Source organism: Magnolia sinica, chromosome 17 (assembly GCF_029962835.1).
Source record: "Magnolia sinica isolate HGM2019 chromosome 17, MsV1, whole genome shotgun sequence".
NCBI lineage: Eukaryota > Viridiplantae > Streptophyta > Magnoliopsida > Magnoliales > Magnoliaceae > Magnolia > Magnolia sinica.
Window position 1 is genome coordinate 7,897,880 of NC_080589.1, and position 22,891 is coordinate 7,920,770.

At 40.6% G+C, this 22,891-nt stretch overlaps 2 protein-coding genes across 3 annotated transcripts; one reads left to right on the forward strand and one right to left on the reverse strand.

Moving 5' to 3' along the window:
• Window positions 1-2,605: 2,605 nt before the first annotated feature.
• Window positions 2,606-7,522, forward strand: LOC131231679 (uncharacterized). 2 transcript variants are annotated; one of them, XM_058227964.1, is made up of 3 exons: window positions 2,606-2,808; window positions 4,692-4,945; window positions 6,759-7,519. In XM_058227964.1, exons 1-3 carry the CDS (start codon window positions 2,662-2,664, stop codon window positions 7,144-7,146), a joined length of 789 nt encoding a protein of 262 aa, XP_058083947.1. In that variant the 5' UTR covers window positions 2,606-2,661; the 3' UTR covers window positions 7,147-7,519. The 2 variants fall into 2 exon arrangements, with proteins under 2 accessions (XP_058083947.1, XP_058083948.1); XM_058227965.1 differs by having other exon boundaries at window positions 2,646-2,713; window positions 6,759-7,522.
• A 976-nt stretch (window positions 7,523-8,498) lies between these two features.
• On the reverse strand, window positions 8,499-21,054 carry LOC131231822 (kinesin-like protein KIN-14I). The gene is made up of 20 exons (XM_058228126.1): window positions 20,529-21,054; window positions 17,132-17,298; window positions 16,831-16,974; window positions 15,682-15,942; window positions 15,528-15,596; window positions 15,352-15,420; window positions 14,789-14,947; window positions 14,434-14,568; window positions 14,284-14,365; window positions 14,086-14,181; window positions 13,815-13,991; window positions 13,624-13,730; window positions 13,308-13,486; window positions 13,053-13,214; window positions 12,693-12,946; window positions 12,109-12,272; window positions 11,653-11,928; window positions 9,413-9,906; window positions 8,928-9,074; window positions 8,499-8,607 (listed from the first exon to the last, which is right to left on the reverse strand). The coding sequence occupies exons 1-20, from the start codon at window positions 20,644-20,646 to the stop codon at window positions 8,499-8,501; spliced, it is 3,369 nt and encodes a 1,122-aa protein (XP_058084109.1). The 5' UTR covers window positions 20,647-21,054.
• Between the last annotated feature and the right edge of the window lie 1,837 nt (window positions 21,055-22,891).

The window sequence follows — 22,891 nt, forward strand, 5'->3', positions numbered from 1 at the left end:
CTGCACTCCCTTGTGGCTCACTTCCAACCTTTTTCTTTTTTCCTTTTTTTTCTCATTCTTTCTCTCTTTTGTATATTGGTTCTTTCCTTGGATACTTAACCATTTCTTTTAGCTTCTACCCTTTTATAGCAAGAGCCTACAATATGCATTTGCCACAACTTAATTAGGTTGTAGCAACTCGTCCAACTTATGAGTTCGGCTGTTGAATTTGGACCACTAATCATCCAGTTGATGGACACGAGTTGGGATGGTTAGGATTGTCCGATCAGCATAACTATCCTGCTTGTCCCATTCATAATTGGGCTTTTTATATGTACGGTCCTGATCGTCCTTTCAATTACTTGTAGTGGCAAAAGTACACTGTAGTAGGAGTGTCAAAGGTTTAAATGAATAGTGATAGATTGCTTGGAGGAAAGCCCAAATGCTAATACTAATTCCTTGAATGTGTTCAGAGAAAGAATAAATATTTCCCATTTCAGCCCTACGCCGAGAACGTGCTCGGGTTTGCAGTGTACTCGGGTTTTTTTACTTCTGATAAGTGGGGTCTATGGTTCACTAATCCAGACCGTTCAAATTCGTGTTTTTGTAGTGGATGGAATAAAAAAAATCTCTTCATTGGAACAATCCTCGCCGTTGGACTTTGTGACCTATGCCTGGTCCACATTCAACTAAAGAGGGTCCTGATATGGATGTGCACCATCTTCCAACCTGGGAGATTTTAGGTGGATGGTCCATCCACGATAGGACACGCTACACCAATGGTATGGATATACGAAACGTGGGCCCCACTTGTCAGAACAGAAACCCGAGTATGCTGTGCAAATATGCTCGAGTCTGCAGTCTGTACAGATAGGGCCCATGGGCTGGTGATCTGGATGGTTAATCTGATGGCCTCAATCGCGGATGGACCATGGCCCAAAAAGTGTCACGATGGGGAAATCCTAACCCTCTGATGGGTAGCCTGCAAAAGGATTAATGAAGAAAAGACTAAAAACAGCAGCGGTCTACATTCAATGGCTATGATCTTCTAGAGATTTTTTAGGGCCACTCGTACGTTAATGATCTGGATCCCTGAGTATGGCCCTAACCGTACAAACTGACCGACGTTCTACATGGTTTCTAAAAAATGAATCTGGTCCATTGAGCATGTGGGCCCAAATAGTTTCAAAAAATTCAGTTAAGTTTTTCAGAGCCGTACATTTGTGTTAGAAACTGTGGCCCACATGACCAGTGGATGGATCTGATTCTTGGTCTAGGGAATCAATATAGTGGTTCCTTTCTGATGGATGGATTAGATCTCGGATCCATCATTCCATGCCGGCACATGTGTGGGTGTTCATGAGCTTGATTGCACACGCGTGTGCGATTAGGCTGTCTTTATTGCTTAACTTTTAAACTAGTTAAAGGCAGGCAGGAGAGATGCACGCAATGCATGCGGAGTAACTAATTCGGTCGTCCGGCGGATGAAATTTCATTTTCCTTTAATATGGTAGGTTGACGCACCACCTGAATTTACTGTACACCTCCCCCAATGTGCAGAAGACATACCGTTGGTAATTACGTTGTTCGGTGGGGCCCACCGTGGCATGTAGTGATTTTTTCCTTGCCATAAAACTGGATGATTTATTGAGATTTATATATTCTTCATCTTTGGTATCATGCTCTAAAATGATATTTCAAAACGGATGGACGGCGTGGATGTAAGAAAAATAGATGAAAGTGGGCCCCACGGTGAAGGATCCGGTCAGGTATCCACCCACCTCGGTGGATCCCCGGATCCGCGCCCTGAGCAGAGGCACAAAGCATTTCTCTCGTGAAATGAAAACTACGTGTAAAAAAGGGAGAGCGACTTGGCTGCGACCCGGGACCAGCGATGTGGGTGAGACCCGGACCGTAGCGGCCCACATAGATGTATGCATTGTATATCCACACCGTTCATCTGTTTTTCCAGATTATTTTATACTATAGTAACAAAAAAGATAAAAAATTTACGTGGACCACACCAAAGTAAAAAAGTAGTTATTGACCATTAGAAACACAAAATTATGGACCAAAAAAATTTTGTATCGAGATTATATTTGTTTTTTTCCTTTCATCCAGGTCTTAATGACCTTATAAAAAGGTTGGATGGCCAATAAACATTACGGTAGGCACTAGAAAGTTTTTAACGATGGGTGTTAATTGACCACTGTTTTTTGTGGTGTGGTCCACTTAAATTTTTTATCTGCTTCATTTTTCGTAAAATGTCCAAAAATAATCTTTAAAAACAGATGGACGGAATGGATATACAACAAACACATTGAGGTGGGCCCTAATGTCAGTGTCTCACCCACAAAACTGGTTCCAGGGTCACATCCAAGAAAAAAAAAAAAAACTCAATCACGGCCTACGTAAGTGGACCGTTAAATACTCTGTTTTACGTGTATTACTATACACTAAAAAAGAGAGGGAAAAACACGTCCTTTTATTATGTATGGTGCAAAAAAGGGAAAAGGACTTCAACAGTGCAAGAATCCCTCACCATTACGCAACACCACCAACACTATGCCTTTGTTACAAGTTAAATTCGATACTCTCTTTCTCCTCTCCTCTTCTTATGGCCCGTTATCACCCATTTCCCTCATTCTTCCCTTTCATCTCTCACCCAATTCGCCTGATCGCATGGCGGTCACACACGCCGACCTCTCGATCGATCGCAGCCGTTCAGACCATGGTGGCAAATTTGGAGTCTTTCTTATGATCTTTTCTATACTATGTGGCCTCTCTTGCTTCATTTTGTGCCTCCTTGCAGAAGCTACAAAATCCGAGGTATCATATATACATGTATATACACATACATACACATATACATATACAAGCATGTAAGGAAGGTATTAAGATTCATATGAGAGTCCCGAGTCGATCGGGGCTTGATCTGAGCTAATCTTGATCGACCGAGTGTACGGAACATTTCCATGAAAATTGCTTAAGTCACTCGTGACTCGGTCGAGCCGCAACTCAACTCGGGACTGAATGAGCCGGTCTGACTTGCCATGTCTTCTTTAATTTATGCATGCATGAATTCAAAATGACTCGGTCGAGCCGCAACTCAACTCGGGACTGAATGAGCCGGTCTGACTTGCCATGTCTTCTTAAATTTATGCATGCATGAACTCAAGATGACTCGGTCGAGCGAGTTAGTTTGACTTGCCATGTCTTCAAATCATGCATGCATGCATTCACGATGACCCGGTCGAGCCGCAACTCGACTCGGGACTTGAGTGAGTCAGTCATGCATGCATGCATTCACGATGGAAATTTAGAGATTGATAATGGATTGTATGGAGATAGCTACATGTATCCATGGTGTGTAATTTATGTGTGCAATGGATAGGGATCAAGGTATTCAAAATCGACTACATAACAAACATAGCGGTCGTTACGTAGTGGTAACGATCATAACCCTTATGTATTACGAGGTTGAAACGGCCGCCACAAAAAAAACAGGCCATAAGGTCCTGTAATAATTCTATAACAATGTTTTCAAAAAATTTTAAAAAAAGATGGTCGTAACGGGCTTATACAAGTTGAGACCCTGTATCATAACCATAATGGTGGTAGTTGTTATAGCCACCGTTACCGTTTTGGAACACATTGGTAAGATGATACATGTGCGGGCTTAGAAACCTTGATGCTATTTTCCTGCGTATGACATCTGAGCCATTCAAAAGGTGGGCATGCATGAGAAAGGTCACGTGGGATGAAAAAAAAAAAGATGGGTCCACTCATCAGGCAGGCTACAACTCGAATTCAATTGAGAAATAATTGTTTGAGTCAATATATATATATATATATATATATATATATATATATATATGTGTGTGTGTGTGTGTGTGTGTGTGTGTGTGTGTGGCCCATCTTTTTCACAGCTCGGATGTTCCACTGAAGTGACATTCCTGCGGAAAATAAAAACATTATTCTAATTTCTTTAGGTTTTCGATGATTTGGGTCCACACACGAACCATCCGCATACGTGTGAAATCAGGCCAATCCATCCACTGCTTTGGTAAATTGTGGACCTATTATTGATCCGAACGGCATGATTCTTATGCCAGTCAATCAAGATATTTGTAACCCACCTGATGGACAGCTTAGATCACACGTTACGCTGGCACATGCGGTGCGTGTAGGTCAGATGGCTTGTACACGTGTTTTTTGGGCTTAGCAAAGCTCTAGGCCCAAGCCCACATAATGGGCCAGGCCAGAGAAGCTCACAGGCATGCATGGACATTTGATGGATGGCTGAAAATGGAGGTGGGAGATTAGATTGAATTGGCGGTCTGGTCCCAAGCCCAATCATAATGGGCCAGCCCAGAAGAGCCCATGGCCATACATGGACCTTTGATGAATGGCTGAAAATGAAGATGACCTAGGCCAACATAATGGGCTAGGCCAGAGCCCACATCTATACATGGACCTTTTACCAATGGCTGAAAATGGAGATGGCCCATTAGACTGAATTAGAAGTCTAGCCTCAAATCCAATCCGACGGGACCGAGAGTCTAGGCCCAAGCCCATCATAATGGGCCGGGACAAACAAGGCCACTGGCATAAATGGGACTTTGATGAATGGCTGGAAATGGAGGTGGGCCATTAGATTGAATTGCGCCCATTTATATATTTTGATCAAAAGATAAATCTCTCATTTGCAGGCGACATGGATACTTACGGGCAGTGATGGCGACGGACAGAAATACGAATGTGTTTATACCGGCAGCGGGAAGACTCCGCTATTTTGCGCACTGGGTGCATTCGTGGCCCTTGCGTGCGCCATGGTGATGAAACACACGTACATATTGGTTGCGGTTAGTAGACCTACGCCTCCGGCGTTGATTGTGTGGGGCCCAGATTCAGGATCATCTAAAGTGCTGACATGGCAAGCCTGTTTTTTCTTTGTTACAACTTGGTAAGGAAATCATATGGAGTAGGACTATCAATGGGCCCGGTCTGGCCTGTAGAGCTTTTGGGCCCATCACAAAATAACCGGCCCAGCCCGTTTAGCATATCAAGGGCATTTTTGTCATTTATCATGCATGGTGGGGCTCACTTCATCATCACCTCTAAAAATAGTGGGGACACTTGATGAAGAGAAATGCTCTTAGTTGCATCATTTCATTTGGACCGTCTGATCAACTGATTATCTGTCCATTAAGCCTAAAAACACATTTCATAGGCTGCCGTGCAAGTATTTCACTGATCAGATGATCCAATCCATAAACCATGGATTGGACGGTTATGATTGCCTTTTAAAAAATGGTTCTTTAGAATCATAAGCAACTTGCGATGGGCCCTAATAAATAAATGGATCAAATTGTTTGTTAGACCTATTTTTGCGCGAAAGATCTTGACCGTCGGATCGGTTGATGTCTTCATGGTAGCCAATTTCCTCTGGAGATAGGACTGTTAGTGGGCCTCACGTAAGGTTATCTTAGGCCCTGATTTTTTGAAGTTGGGTGGGCCGTTGGGTTGGACATATTCCAAATTTTGAGTTTGTCAGGCCCACCTACTGACAGCCCTATAAGGAGATATTAGTAGTATTGGGACTACATGAATTGTAGTTCGCAAGATCTCTACTATATATGGGGTCCACATTTCACTATTCGGGCCGTTCATTCAGTAGGATCCACTATGGATGATCCATCATAAAAATATTGGACTAGGATAATCCTAACCATCAAATCAAGGCCTTTGAACGGTGGATGCAGGCCCTTGGCGTCCTCTGTTATAAAGTTCCCTTGTAGACCACAGAAAGGCCCACCGAATGGTGAAATCGGTAATGGTGGGCCTATCATTCACATAAAAATTAAATAAAATAAGGAATATATATATATATATATATATATATATATATATAATATATATATATATATATATATATAGAATATATATATATATATATATATCGATTAATTCATGAATTAGGAAATTCCACATCCAGTCCGTCCATCACTTGCACCAGTTAATGTTTGGACGTGAGCCCTAATTTCAGACTGATTCGAAACTCAAGTGGGCCACACCACGTGGAAAATGGAGGATGAGGACTCTCACCATTGAAACCTTCCTGGGGCCCATCCTGATGTCTATACGCCAAACCTTTTGTAAGATGAGTCCTAGTCCACTAGGATGAAGGGAGAAACCAATATCAGCCTGACCTAAAATTCAGTGGGCCCCAAGAACGTTTCACTTGTAGGCATACCCATCCCTACTTTTCCCTGTAGTGTGGCCCACTTGAGTTTTGGATAAACCTGATTTTCAGGATCACGTCCTAACATTAACCGATGAAAATGATGGACGGAGTAGATATATCAATCACATCTCGGTGGGCCCCACAGAGTATCTTTTATTGCACGGACAGCGGATTTCTCTTCCCGCCAACATGTCACTTCTGTAGGACATCCGAACCAAGAAAGAGATGGGCCACACCATCAAGATCACCTGGGCCCAAAATCAAAATGGTCCCTTCATCAGGTAGGCCACACTATCAAAATCAACGGACAACCGATGATCTGACTTGCTGCTAGACCTGATCTTTACCACAGTTGGCCCACCTACTGCATGGCTCAGATGTCATGCACGCATGACAAGTGACCCCAGTTTAGCTGGCCACATAAAAATACAAAGCAAGTGGGGCCCACTTCTAATCATCGCCCGATCCTCAAAACAAAAGAGAACATGCTCACTAGGAACCATTGACGATTTCTCTTTAATCTCAACCGTAGGATCTGCTTCGCGGTCGGGGAGGTGCTGCTGATGATCGGGATCGGCATCGAATCGGGCCATCTGAAAAGATGGAGTAGGCCCAGGGCCACTTGCCTGGTCATACGACAGGGCCTGTTTGCAGCTGCTGGAGTTTTCGGTCTAACGACGGTTTTCCTAGCCGCTGGCTTATACCTGACTGCACTCAGGGCCCAGCGGCTACACCAGGCCGAGGCTAACGTGCGCCGGGAGGTGCTGGAAGCCTCCTATCTCTACGCATCTCCGGCGAGATCGCCCCGGCATCAGATCCCCACAGGCTCGCGTGGAAACTCACGTGCCAGGCAAGAAAATGTAGACCAGACCTCACGTGACAACGCGTCATCCGTACACAAGCCTTCCAGTTCTGTATAGCAGCTGTTGCATGAAGGTTCTATCCTGCGCAGTGTGAGTAATGCGCATGCGTTGCACATGGGTATTGAAATCATTGTGGGTCCCATTCCAGTGTTTGAGTTCGGGCACAGCATGATTTGGGTCCCTTACGGAGCGTGCTAATGTGCGCCACTGGAGCCACCATAGGCAAAAGGACATACCGGTGCAGGTTAGAACCGCTCCTTACATGTAAAAAAAAAAAAAAAAAAAGCGTTCGATGTAAATATGTATACAGAAAGAGAAATTGTCCGGTACATCTGCATTGCATAGTATTTTAGTGCATCTCTCTCCAACTGAAACAGATGGATGGCCTGATAGCACCGATCATCAACATGGACGGAGCATGAAATTCTCATGTTGGAGACATTCTTTAAGGGCAGTAAATGAAATAGAGAACGTGGCCGATTCTCAACGGTTGAAAGATCTATAGATCGTGTGGTGAGACTGGTGATAATGATTGAGCTGTTGGCCATGGAAAATGGAAGTTTGACCGTCAGATTAGTGATCGAGCTGTCCACGTTATGGTTGGGTAGTCGTCGCATCCTAACCTGAAGTTATTAGGTAGGGGTGGCAATGGGAATGGTTTGGGCTGGGCAGGCTAGACCCAGGCCTGACCAGACACTTGAGACCCGATGCCCAAACCCAGCAAGGGCCTAGCATAGTAGGCCCAGCCTAAATCGAAAAAATCAGTTGGGCAGGGCCCCACACAATCCCACCCAACCCGGCCCAAAAATTGATAAAATCCTTATTTCCTCTTGAATTTTCCTAATCTATCCATTTATTAAGTGGACCACACACACATTATATTTTAGAAGAATGAAACCATCGTTCTGCATTCCAAATAAATGGTTGCCTAAGGATTAGAATAACATGTTTGTAGGATATGACATGTATATTTAAAGTTGGGTTGAGCTAGGATAGGCTAAAATGACTTAGAAGCCAAGCTCGACTAACATGCTCACAAGGCCCAAAGTTCAGCCCACGAGCAAAGCCAGTAGGTCCAAGACGGGTCAGGCTTATCAGGTCGGGCGAGCTACCCAGCCCATTGCCCCATTGGGGTGCACTTATTGGGTAAAATGGACCATCAGGCCTCACTGAAGACATCCCATTTTAAAGTGACCTTTCCGGGCATTCAAGCAACCCCTTAGGATTCGAGTGGACGCACTTCTACAAAAGGGTTTCTGCAAAATGGATTTTTGCGCCTATCTTTTGAGATGGGGGTTTGTGAAAGTACATCCAAGCTCACAATGTGCTGTTTTGCAGAGAGGAGATGAGATGGGTTTTGTGAAAGCAAGTCCAAGCTCAAAATGCACTGTTTAGAAATCAAACACCCCTTATGGGGCGCATCCAAACGGGCCCTTAAAAAGTAATGAAATTTGCTGCCTTACCCAAGGAAATTTGTAAGGCAAGATGGTCCATTCATCTAGAAAAATATCACCTGTGCTGTCAATGCCATCAAATGAGAGGTGGTTAATAAAAGGAGCAGACCTTAAAACATGTATATAACATCCATCAAAAACATACATATAGACATCGGAGCTTTGGCTCCCAAATAGCTACATGGAGCTTAAACCTCTCTCTCCCTCTCTTTTTTATAAAGATGATTGAAACTGAAATAAAGAATACCAAATGAATCATGAAACTCGTTGAAAAATCAAAAGCGAACAGGTGGTGTGATCCACCATGTGAGAACTCTCCTTCTATGTCTCTCTCTATCTATACAAATTCAAAAGAAAATGATGAGATGAAACCAGTTTTCTTACTTCTCTCTGCCATTTTTCCCAACTGATGATGACCGTCTCCTGTCAACGCTTGGTGGTCTCCTGTCAACGCTTGGCGGTCTTCCAGTCCGGCTTAGAGACTTGCTACCCCCATTCGTTGCTTTCCATGACAGAGATGGACTTGGACTCCTAAGCAGAGGAGGAGAGAAGTGAAATTAGTGAAAGATTTCAATCCGGGAGGCAGTACTCCTTAAACAAAATGTCCTTTGAAGTTGGTATGTCTATTTAAGCTAACAACTGGAACTGGCCAATCTGAACCGTTGGATCTGTTGTCATGGTTGAAAGTTATTTCACAAGGAAACATAGAAATGACAACCCATGTCCACTAATGGCAGGCTTGCAAATTAGTTGGTGATAAAATGAAGTAGTTTTCGATTTATTTTTTTTTAAACTGTTTGGTAGTTTTTCTTTACAGAATTACCGCATTTTGAATGTGGTGAGAGGGATATCAATTGCAAATAGATTACCTTAGACCAGAGCTCTTTACCAGCTTCGATTGAGGCTTCTTGATCTTTGGCATATTCAGGCTGTCCATGCTTGTAGTTCTAGGAAGATTTAATTGCCAATCTGCTTCAGAAGAATCACTAGTGGCCATCTCAAGATCTGAATCATCAGTCATTGCCATCTCATTTTCACGGTTCTCCTTCCTACTTCCCTGTCTGCCAGACTGTTTATCCGTGCAAGTTACCAAGCTGGGGTGGTAAGTCTGGTAAAACAGCTCAGGCAAGGAACTACTGCTTCCTTCCCATCGTTTTGATGGATTGTCACTTCCTTTATTTACTTCTTGCCTATTCTCGGCGATCTTATCGACCCAATCTCCGGACACCGTTTCTCTCTCATCTCCCTCATGGAGTTCTACTTTTGGACTGGTTTCAGTCCATGGCGCCAAGTTTGTAGGCAATAAGAGGTCTTGGGGATCGAAGTTTGACCCATTCTGGCGCAATCCAGAGTTGCTTCCAAGCTACAAGAGGCAGAAGATGATTAGCTTCTAATTGCAGAAGCGTAAGACAGATTATGCTTATCTGTAACTGAAAACAAAGAGAACTCCTTTGGTTTTCTTATATTTGAGACAACCCAAGGTAAATTACAAATACAGAATCATCTAATTGGCTATACAAGGCATGTGGCTATACAAGGCATGCGGCTATACAAGGCATACGACCTGTCTAACATCCCCCCTCAAACTACGGAGATAGTCTATGAAAGGCACAAGTTACTATTATAGTAATGGTAAAATTCCTAGAATCATAAAATTACCAAGATAGTCTATAAAATGCATGCTGTTACGGAAGTTACCAAGATGGTCCATGAAATGCATGCTGTAACATTCATAGTAATGGTCAAATTCCTAGTACAGGTCTTACTGTTGTTTGCCCAGTTGCATCAGTAATAGGGCTGTCAATGGATACCCGGACTGGTGGGTATCCCATCTTTTGGACCCCTTATGAAACCAGGACGGTCAGGTCTCACTTTTTGTACCTGTTAAAGATTGGATCTTGGGTCCAGTTAGGCTTTTGATAATACAGTTCTATATATTTAATATATATTGATACTTTTAGCAACAAAATGAGGTTCCTAAGAGAGACATGCAAAGGAGCTCATTTACACACCATACACGTGTCAAAGTGGCATGTATGTGTGGAATCTAATGCATCCATTGGGTGGGCCCAACCATGTAGATGCTCTTATTTTTCTTGAAATCTGGATCCAAAGATCTGATGGGTACTCGACGATACCTGAACCTGATCGGATCTGGGTCTGGGTATTCAATAACTAGACCTGGACTCGAAGGCCCCAGACCCCGTTAGCCTATAAGACGTGACCCAAACCCATTGACAGAGCTAATCACTAGGTTAAAAATCGTGCATAAAAGAAAGTCGGATTCATGGGTGCATTTGCAAAGATGAATGTCATGCATGCAGATCAGTGTGCACCAAGTTTTTAAAGTTGGTGACTCAGCCCGACTTGAATCAAGTCACAACTCGCCTAAATAAGGGGGTGACTTGGAGGGGCGACTCATGGTATCAAACCCGATCAGGTACTACTGAACCAAGTTGACTCAGATGAATTGTATCAGACTTGTTCGAGCTATACTGAGCTAATCCTTTTTCTCAAATGTTTTGAAATTTGCATCTACACTAGATTTTCGAGTGATGCATACACAACATTAACATGCATCTACATGTAATTGAATAAATGTGTGGTAATTTCAAATGCATATGCAACTATTATAAGTTCTAGTTGCATATTGGAATATAATTATGTAACAATGAAACTATCCAATCCAACAATATGTGAAGCTTTTGCACAAAACGTTGGGCCTGTTTGGTGACACCTGAAAATGAGTTTTATCTCATTTTAGTTAATTGCAATTATGTATTACAGATCTCTAATACATAATTCCATTCAGTTAATCGTAATTACGTATCAGAGATCATGATCTCTAAGACATAATTATAATTAACAAAATGAGATGAACCCATTTTCAGCTGCCTACCAAATAGGCCCTGAAATTCTATATTGTTTTGTATAACTATGGGGCAGCCAGTTGTTGAACCTTTGCAAACAAATCACAAGGAATCCTATTTCAAATCTTGAGATTGGTGAAGCAGGATTGATGGAGCCAAGCTCAAATAGCTGGGCAAGGTTATGAATATGATGGTGGTGATAGTGATGAATTTTTTCTGGCATTTGGGCTTATAATTACCTCTATCTCTCCTACATCCTCCAGTGGTTGCCTGTGGTTACAGTGACCTCCTACATCCTCCACTGGTTGCCTGTGGTTACCGTGACCTCCTACATCCTCCACTAGTTGCCTGTGGTAATTTTGACCAGCTGACATCTCTCCTTCATCATGTTGGTATGAATATATAGGAGATGACAGACCAACCTTCGTTCTCTGTACTTCAGGGCTCGATATCAGACTTTGTATGTGCTCTGATTCTCCCTCTTTCCTTGCTAATGCCGCTTTAAGATTAGCAATCTGAAATAAGGACCGAGTATCAGGACAAACTTCCTTTTTTAAAAAAACTTTTTCTTTTCTTTTTGTTATTTATTTATTTACTTTTGGAGGAAGCAAGATAGCTAGAGAAACAGAACGATGCATATGAAAAGATCAATGTTCATGCAAAAGTAATCGGAAAACAGAAGGAAGCATAAAAACCTGTTCCTTGAGCTCCCTGACATCTCCACCTTCTTTGTTCGTCCGGGCAGTACCAAGCTCAACAGTGGCAACCCGCTCAGCAAATTTGAGCGTACTAATCGTTTCTCCAATAGCATCAGCTTCAGGACTAATGTGAACAAACATAAGAGTCTTCGCATGCCCCCCTAAGTACAAAAGACCAAAGACAATAATTAGGTACGGAAAAGGAAAGAAAACTGGCTTTATGGGAAGTGTGAATGGTATTCGTGCATGGAAAAGCAAAGCAGGCTAATATGAGAAGTGTGAATGGTATCCATGAAAAATCCCTGGCCTGAATATCAGGCCAATCCACTCATCAGGTGGGAACACGTGCAGTGAATGTGGACAACTGGTCAATCTATTGGAACCGTAAGTTTTAATCATACATAGTACCAGGCCTGATGAGCTGATGTTTGGGCCAGGGCATGTTCATGGTGGGCCCACCTCTTGAATGGCAACAGCATGGATATGCATGTGTGCCTCGAAGAGATTCTCAAACTCTTTGATGAACATCCTTAGCAGGGCTCTTCCATTTCAACCAAAGGAACAGGAAACAATAATTGTACCAAGGGAGTCTTGAAGCAACTGTGTGAGTTTGCTGTTCCTATAAGGGACATGTGAATTCTTTTGCGCAAGGGCAGAGATCACATCGCCTAAAGCCGAGAGTGATTTGTTTATGTGTTGGGCCTCCTTCAATCTGTCACCTGTGACCTCAGATTTGTCAACCCTCTCACTTCCCGCCAAGTCAACAAGATGCATGGATCCACGAAGAGTAGTTCCAGATACTAGGTCTCTTCCTTGAACATGAACTGTCAGACAACTGCAGGTACTTCCATCAGTATTTCTCCCGGAGGAACTATTTTTCCAGAAGTTGAAGTTATTGAAGGATAATCACTCTAAATGACAGGCAGTGATAAAATCCAAACCTATGGGAGCGACTGCTACGATCATTCAAGGCTGTTGCACTCACTGTACGATTCCTGTGCCCAATGTTCATCAGTTCGATCACATCAGATGTTGACGAAACAGGTACCAAGCTCGCATCTGGCACATTGAATCCCTTCTGAGAAGTATTACGGATTTCTAATGTGTTTACGTGTAAAGGCAGTTATCTTTATAAAGAGGAGATTAAAATGGAAGAAATAGGAATAGTACAAACAAGCAAACGTTGCAAAGGATATCTTTTGTTAAGACCGTCCGTGACAAGGAGATCCCTGACTTGCTCATTATAAATCTCCATCATCTGAACAGAAATATCATAAGAAATAGCATCCCTACGCTGTTTAGACAGTTGAAATAAGTCACCTAACGCCCTGAAGTTTACGCCTCGTGTTTGTTCTGTAAGCTCTCTAGGTCCGGTCTGTATAAGGAAGTCATATGGATCACGTATACCTCTCATCAAATAGTCGTTCAGGAATGAAATATTTAAAATGAAATTGATTAATGACAGTAAGAAAAGGAAATATATAAAAGAATAAATTTGGCATGAAATCTTACCATAGTGTGAGTCTTTCCTGAGCCTGTTTGGCCATATGCAAATATACAAACATTATAGCCATCGAGGACAGAACGAATCAGAGGTTGAGTATCTGTGAAGACCTCCTCTGTGAAACAAAAGAAAATGAGGATGATACCTAAAAGAATCACTTGCAAATAGAAAAAAACATATAAATGGGATACTTAGCAACCTTGGGCTGCAGACGGACCAAACACTTTGTTGAAGTTGAACGACTTCCGCCCTTCTTTTCCGTATTTTGAAGGGGTGATAATTGTAATGCTTCCATCATCTAGACGATCCACAGTGGTTAGACGATGTGGTTGTCCAGGCAAGAAGGGTCTCACACGGCAGTACACCCTGATACTTCCTAATTCAACACAAACAGATCCAATCAATCCTTCTGAGAAACTTTATTTATCTTTTATGAAAATCACATGACGTAAAACAACTGCGAGTGTTACCTTTAAGATCTTGTACTTGATTGTATAGCTTCCTGTTTTCCTCAAGAACTCTATGATACCCAGAAGCAGCATGAGTAAGGCCAGCCAAATGCCTGCCTGTTAAGAAAGAGTAATATTAGGAACAGACAACTGACAAAAGCTTTGGCTGTTTATAGAAAAAAGAATTGTAATCTCAAAAATTTTACTCAAAAATCTCACCAAGATTGGAGAACTCCTCGGAGTACTTCATCTGAATAAACTGCATACCCGCTTTGGTAGTACGAAGAGTATGTTTCAATTCCTACACGAAATTTCAGTTAGCAACATCAATAAACTCTTAAACAAACTTTCAGAGAAACAGATCGATACCTGAATATCTCTTTTTTGTTGGTCAAAGAGAAGTTGCTGCTTGAGAATCCGATGTTTTGATTCCTCGTCTTCAACTGAGTTTACATGAAAGCATCCCTCCTCTACCTGTGTGGAATCTTCATCTTCTAATTCCTTCTTCATGTCAATAAAGAAAGATGTTAACCAACTGTATTTTTTCCCAGATGCAATGAAATGTCCATTGTATCACAAAATGCTGACCGCAAAATTATCATTGTAAAGATCTATAGTAACCTTTTATGCTGAACATGCTTCTAGAAGAAGTGATCTTTTTTGGATCTATTTCTCAAATATGAACTTTCAAACTCACATTTCAGGTGGAGAAATCCCAACATACCTTCATTTCACCACATCCTTCAGCTTTCTGAGGGGATTTGTTGCCCTCAGATGTATCAAGATCTTTCTGAGGAGATTTGTTGCCCTCAGATGTATCAAGATCTTTGTGAAGAAATTTGTTGCCATCAGATGTATCAAGATCTTTTAGAACAGGTTTCACCTGTTTGGTTGTAAATTAAACAACTTAATAGGGGCAAACATGATGAAAATAAAAATCATGAACAAATTTCCGTCACTAATTAGATAATGTTAAGACCAACAAGATAAAAATCCAAATTAAATTGCAAGGAAAAAGACACCATCATGAAATTGTCAACCAATTTAGGTGATCCTATATAAAATATTTGAATCTGGGGGTCAAAGAACATAAAATGTGATAGATAAGAAACCAATGTAACAAATGGAATGTACATAAACATTCCCTAAAAATTGAGTTTTTTTTTAAATATTTTCTCTCTTTCTTTTACTAAGCTAACATTCTTAAGTAGCAGGGAGTTTGCAATTACTTTTAAACAGAAGATGTTGCTACAAAGCGGCAAAGCATGATAAAAGAAAGAAACCTACCAACTCATTTTGGCTTGCAAGGCGACGCTCAAACTCCTCCATAACTTTATTTAGCATGGATTCCACCAGCTGTAACAAGCAGAATGCAATCCATTTCTCCCCAGAATCAATTAAAATGAATAAACAAAGAAGCCAGCAATAGATAAATTAAGAACTGCAAACAAAGGAAGGCTTACTATTGGAACTTCTTCGGGCTTCTTGTCCGATAGAACTGCACGGATGATATTCAAAGAACCAGAACTAATCTGCTGACCATTGTTTGTAGAAATTCAGCAATATTAAATCGGTTGAATATAGTACTATGAATCTCAAATAATTCAGCTCACCAACCATTTCAGGGGATCCTTGGGGAAGGTCCTCGTTCGAATTCTGATCAACAGGCAAACCATCCACAAGTCTCTCGTTCATTGATGCATTCCTTGACAAGGGCTTCATGAAAGGTTCTGTATTCTTTCGCACAAAACTTTTTCCTGAGCTGAAGGATTTCAAGCTGCCAACATATTTCCATGAACCATTTCCACCTATATGTTTCCAGTCACTATAGGATTTAAGTGCCAAGACACAGTTCACAACTCTTGTGCCTTTCCCTCCCTGAAAAGAAAAAAGTTCTATGAAATGATCACTTGCTTGTAAAGTATCTGAGGAAGCTCTTGGAGTTTCTAAAGAATATGATTTCTCCAATTTCTTTGCACAATCATCATGAGAAAAACGATAAGTAAATTTTACCCAATGAACTTCAAAACCACATCTTTTGATTGAGCAAAAATGTTGCAAACAATTACAAATTAAAATCACCATTCCATAAGAAAATTTCAATAAAAAAAACAACTCACGCATATAAATCTAATTTTTCAAAATTCTAGACATAGGCCAAAGTCAACATAATTCTTGAACACAACTCTAATTACCTAAAGATGTCTTTTTGGCATGGTTATAAGACTAGGATGAGTCCCATGCAACCCGTCCGAGTCTATTCAGACTTGGCCAGACCAATCCAGTTCAACACTCTTGAGTCACACCCCTAAATCATGCAAGTTGGGCCGATTCACCCTTGACTCCAAGCAAGTCACCACTCGACTCAAGACTGAATGAATCGGTCCAAGTCACTGAGTCATTTAACCATGGTATTTGGCTCATGGACATTTCAGAAATAGAAAGAGTCAGATAAATAAGTAGTAACTTTAAAATTGCCAAAATCATGAAATGAGGCTCTTTGGTGTTGTACTGGAAGGAAAGCGATCTTTTGTACCCACATGAGTATCTTTTAGGATTTTTGAGAATTCTACTGGAGTAGAGATCAAACTATTTTTCTCAGAGCCTGAGTCAAATGCAACCTAAACTTCATCAATATTTTCCATACTAGCAAACTCTCTTGCAGTAGGATTTGTGTGGCTGGCCCCAATCAGTTGGGATAAGTCTTAGATAATGATGATGATGAGTATATCTCTTTCATTTTTCCCAAAAAATTACAATCCCAACCTGCTCGAGATCTGATGCCTCAAATGTAGGAAGCCCCATCTCCTGCACAGCATTAAGGAAGTTCCTCACGTTCTCAAAGTATTGATATGCTGATAAAGCTGCACCATCAGGGAGAAGAACTGAATCAACCGGAGCCTCGACCACCTGAAATCAATAATAAAAACAAACAATGAGAACCTGCAAAGAATAAAATTAGAGGAAAAGTCAAAATTGAAAACCAGATGTATTTTCATCATCAAGTGCACCTTTGGAAAAGTCCAAATCAAACCGAGCAAAACGAAAAGAAAAAAAAAAAGTGCACCTTTGGAATTGAGCCAGGGTGAACCTTGTTGAGAACATTGCAAAGTATTATTCCATTTCTTAAACCCAGCCTAAAGCCTTCCTCTGAAGGCTCTGCTGGCAAATCTTTACCTCCGACGACTCCGACCATCTTTCTTAGCCACCCTGCTGCCTCATACCTTCTTAGTGCTGCAAATAATGACAGATTTTTGTTCCCTTTAGCAAAAAATTCAAGCCAAAAACAACAAAAACAAAAACAAATTCTACATTGTCTTTGTCACCACATGATTTGATTTCTGAAGCTGCGAAATCCACAAATAATCTTGGAATTCATGATTGTGTGTCAGAAATTACAGAGCAGGGATGAAGTTGAATGAAACTCACGCAGGAAAAACGATAAGAGAATGTTTTCACAAATCATTTTTAATCTGCTAAATCGGATTGAGGTTTGCAAGGGTAGTACAAAACAAATGAGTATCAGCTTTGAATTTTTTATATTAAAAAATAAAATAAATAAAATAAAATCTCTGTTTCTTTATTCGTCATCAGAAATGCAAAAGAGACAAACCCAACGAAAACCCATCAGAAAGAAAGAAAGCTGGGATTTCTAAAAATCAAAGGAAGAAAAAAGGAATGCAAATATCAACATAATTTAATAATAGAAAACATGCCAAACAAAGAACAATCGAATTCCTCAACAATTAACAACTTAAAAAGCTAAAAATTTGCAGACTTCAATCAGAATCCATTGGATAAAACCACTCAAGGGAAAAGAAGAAGAAGAAGAAGAAGAAGAAGAAGAAGAAGAAGAAGAAGAAAGAAGCTTCTTTTTCTATGCCCAACCAAAAAACATAACAAGAAGTGTCCTCATTGATTGGCAAATACACGCACACGCACACGCACACGCACACACACATAGAAAAAAACAAGCGTCTTTGCAGGGTAATCTTAACCTTTAGGGGCCATTTGGATGCCTGTAAGTTGCATTGGTTGTATGGATTTACAGTTAACTCATTTATAGGTAGCATTTGGATGGGAAATTTCACTTGTGAGTTACAAGCTATAAGTGAGTTACAGGTAAAAGCCCTATTTGAAAACATTTGAAAAAGAAGAAATTTCATTTACCTATAAGAAATGTTTGTGACATCGATAATATCAGCTGATATTATCAATATCACACTTCAACAAAACGAAATTCGCAGGAAGCTGCGGGATTTTTGGATATTGACGATATTATTTCAATGTATCTTAATGTATCGATGGTGTGTTGACAATAGTATCATTGATATATCGGTACCGACAGCAAAACTTGGGTTTTCCAAAAAAAATCGAAAAAAAAAAAACCTACAAAATCTTATTTTTTTATCAAATCTTCTACTTCTAATCCATGTTTTAGATTTATAAATTGTATGAATTGATTTTTAATACAATTGCATTACTTCTGTCAGAAGGACCTTATACAAAGGAAACTTATTATGTACACTTTTTTTTTATGATCTTTTGATTTGTAAGTGTGTAATAATGTCTTTTTTAACATCTCCTAAAATTTTATTGAAAAATTCAACCAAATTCCCAATGTTTTCCAACGTTTCTACAAAACAATGAAACATTATGCGATACATCCAATGTTTCCCATGCGATAACCGATGTGTTTCTGTATTTCAAGGGTGCAATACATCCTTTGATACCAATATCGAAAACATTGCATGTAAGTGACTTGGTTTTCAAAAGACTCTCTCTCTCTCTCTCTCTCTCTCTCTCTCTCTCTCTCTCTCTCTCTCTCTCTCTCTCTCTCTCTCTCTCTCTCTAACCCTTATTACACAAAATCCATCTAACTCAAAGCTCTATGGGGCCAACTGCAATGTCCATATGACATTCACTCCATCCATCAGTTTTCCCAGATTATTTAAGGATTTGAGCCCAAAAATGAGGCAGGTCTGAAACTCAAGCGAGCTACACCACACGAAACAGTGGGGATTGAATGCCCACCATTGAAACCTTATCGAGGCCCACATGTTTTGGATCAGGCTGATATTTGCTATTTCCTTGGTGAGAATCACCATATGAATGGGTTAGATTTCATATAAAATATCATCGTGAATCCCAGGAAGGTTTCAATCGTGGGCATTTCCCTCCCACTATTTAGAATGGTGTGACCCACTTGGGTCTTGGATCTACCTTACGTTTGGGCTCTCAAACATGAATTGGTGAAACTGATGGACAGAGTGGATTTCATGCGAACATCACAGTGGACCCACAGAGTTTAGGTTACAAGAGCTCCGTGCAGCAAGGTTACATGCAATCCACATCCCTATAGAGTTATATGATGCTGAGGCTGCATATGATGTTTGATACATAGGCACTCAGAAATTGAACATGTGGAATATATTAACTCAGATAAAACCGACTAGATTGTGCACCCCACTGTCACTAAGTTGCATTCCCAAGATGAAACAATCCTAGCCTCTGATTCACAACGCTTGTTTGTGAAAATAAGACCACTCGATTTTTTTTTCACTTTTAACCATCCAATAAATGTCGACTAAACTGATAGTCAGATAATCAAATAAGCTTATTTTTCATTTCATGATACATCTACACTGGTTAAAATAATTTGGACAGTTTAATTTGGTTACTTGTACTCCGCATGTGCAATTTTTAAGTAATTTCTAGTTCTTGTGTATCATCCATCACACCTTGCCAGATTGGCATTTCAAATTTGTGTCCAATTTTGTGGCTCACTTGATGATTGGTAATACAAGAATCAACTCAAAGATTTATCTAGATGGGCTCAACCCAATGATATATCGTATGTCAAGCTTTACAACCTACAGAGAGATTAGTTAAGAAGGAAATGCAACAATAGTCTAAATTCAACTGAAAAAAAATCCAAGATTGGTCAATATGATCTTCTTCAATCTTCCAATCGAGGAAATTTTGGGGTATGACCCATCATGATGGGATGCAATGGATCAATGGTCTGGGATACCGAATCATGGGCCGCACTAATCAGAAATGAAAACCCGCAATATACTGTGCAAAGACAGAGGTTCTTGCACATATTGTATGATTCCTCAATAGGAGAATCAGGGGGAAAAAAAACTATACTAAAACCAGCTCAATCATTGTTAAAAAAATCAGAATACAACAGATTTCAATCAAAATTCATCAAAGAAATCTAAAGTTGTATTAAAAAAATCAACACCAGTCTATCAAATTTCCCTCTGTTCTACTGCAAATGCAAAACAAAAACTCCTAAGTTTCGGCATTTCCCAAAAGACAAGGTTCCAAACCAAAATTCTAAAAATAATAATGAGAAAAAGAAGAAGAGAAAGCTCATCCTCAGAATTCCAAAAACATTCCAATAGAAAACAATAATGGAATCTTTAAACAAGAAAGTTATCAGAGAATCCAAGCACCTGCTTCTTCGGCCTTCCGCCAAGCCAGATCGATATCGCTCAACCGACTCCCATGCTGCCGAAGAACGTCTTCCACCACAGAAGCTACTGAGAACGACAAAATCCCTCCATCCGCCATTCCTCCCTCCAAAATTCAAGTAAAACAAAAGGAAAAAAGGAGAATTCCAAAAGCAAATCGAACTGAAATTCCCGCCACCAGAGAGCAAAAGCCTTAAGAATCGAAGCTCTCCGCCATTGATGCAGCAGAAAAAAGCTTCCAGAAATCGAACCTTTTCACGAGAATCGATAGAGAGAGAGAGAGAGAGAGAGAGAGAGAGAGAGAGAGAGAGGAATGGAAGGAGAAGAGAAGAAAAGGGAAATTAGGGTTTTGGGAAAGCTGCTGCTATTGAGAGCCTCTTCCGCTCTCTCTCTCCCTTTCCGACGTCGTCGTTCTGCTTCTAATATGAAACCGAGCTGCCGAGCCTCGTCCCGAATCGAGAGGTTCGGAGTCCGAACGGTTTCTTTTTCGCGGCTGGGGGAGAAACCATACGCACGCGAATTTCCAGCGACCGTTGTTGTAGGGTGCCCGTGTAACAAAAAGTTATGTGGGGCCTACAGTGATCTGTGTCAAACTCCTTCCATCTTTGCGCCAGCTCATGTTTGAATGTGGGCCCCTCCCCCCCCCCCCCCCCCCAAAAAAAAAAATAATAATAATAATAATAATAATAAAGCTCTTAAGTGGGCCCCACATGGGGAACGGTTGGAACTGGACGGCCAGGGCCCACCATGTTGTAAAATCCAGGACGTGGTTTGGATAGTGACCCGAACACCAACGTGCTAGCTGATGTCAAAGCTCTATGGCCCCCACCATGATGGATGTGTTTTATCCACGCTGTCCATCCATTTTCCATCTAAAAAAGGAAGCAGATCCAAATCATAGGTGAACCACACCACAAGATACAGTGGAAATTGAACGCTGACCGTTGAAAGTCAACTTTTTGGGGGCGGGGGGAACAAAGGTTTTAGATCAAGCCAATATTTGCATCTTCCTTTCATCCGGGTTTGTGTAACCTTACCAATAGGTTAGATGACAAATAAGTATTACAGTGAGCCTTGGGAAGCTTTTAATGGTGGCTGTTCAATCAATACTATTTTGTTGTGGTGTGTTGCACCTGTCATTTGGTTCTGGCTCGTTTTTGGGCTCGTATCCGAAAATGAGATGGATAAATGGACACATACATCATGGTGGGGCCATGGACATTTGACAACAGCTAGCTGGCTGGTGTTTAGGTCACTAGCCAAATCACATCCTAAAATCCACCCCGTCCATTAGATTTTACCCCTGATGTTAGATCCTATGACCAAAAATCAGGTAGGCCCACAACTCAAATGGACCACATTACACAACTCGATTGTATACAGCCCACTTTCATGCAGTCATGGGCAATGTCTCCAGTATATCCAATCATAGATCCTGGCCTTTCATTTATTCTTACTCATGAGAAAAGGCTGCCGTGGAAAAAATCATGTTGATCAGATGATTCTAAACATATGATCTCAACTTGATAAATGAAGAGCAGAGATTGATGGGATAAATAAAATAAGTCAAATCATCACCTTGAAACATCTTGCCTTCTGTTCCAAAAGAGTACTTTGGTTTGATGATTCTAATCATGCCATGTATGGCTTGTGAAGTATATGTTTATAATAAATAGGTCCTTTTTAAAAGGTTATGGTCACTTAATCCTTGTTAATTGAAATCTTTAATTGTGTTTGGTAGCTTATAATTAAAAATTGTGTTGGCAGATAGACTGAAACGGTACATTTTATCCAAATTGCAATGTTTTAACTAGATAGGATTTTACAAATTTTCACATGAGCCCGTGGGAATGTTTATGTGAAATCCACCCCGACTATCAGATGTGTCACCTGATGGTAGTCTCAAGGCTTAAAATTTAGCCACATCAGCTTCTCAGATAAACCACACGATTGAAAATATTATACAAGGCAATGTTCACCTTCAAAACTGCTTTCCTTCATGTGGACCAACTAAATTACAATTTGAGCTTTATTTTTTATCTCAGGCATAAATTTTAGTGTGGCATCTAATGCTTGAAGTGGATTGCTTATAATTATCAGAATCAGTCCTTAAAAAATGAAGGGTGGATGTATTTCTCCCAACTGTTTTGGTTGATGTGGTCAACCTTAAGCTTAATTTAGCTTCTTCTTCCTCTTCTATTTTTTGGCCTAGATTTAGCTCTCTCCCAACTGAAAGCCCACATCACATCTAGAATTATTTTTTTCATGGACATAACTTGGAATGATTCATTTAATGGCAGATTTTATTTTTTATTATTATTATTTTTTTTTCTTTTGTCATAGAT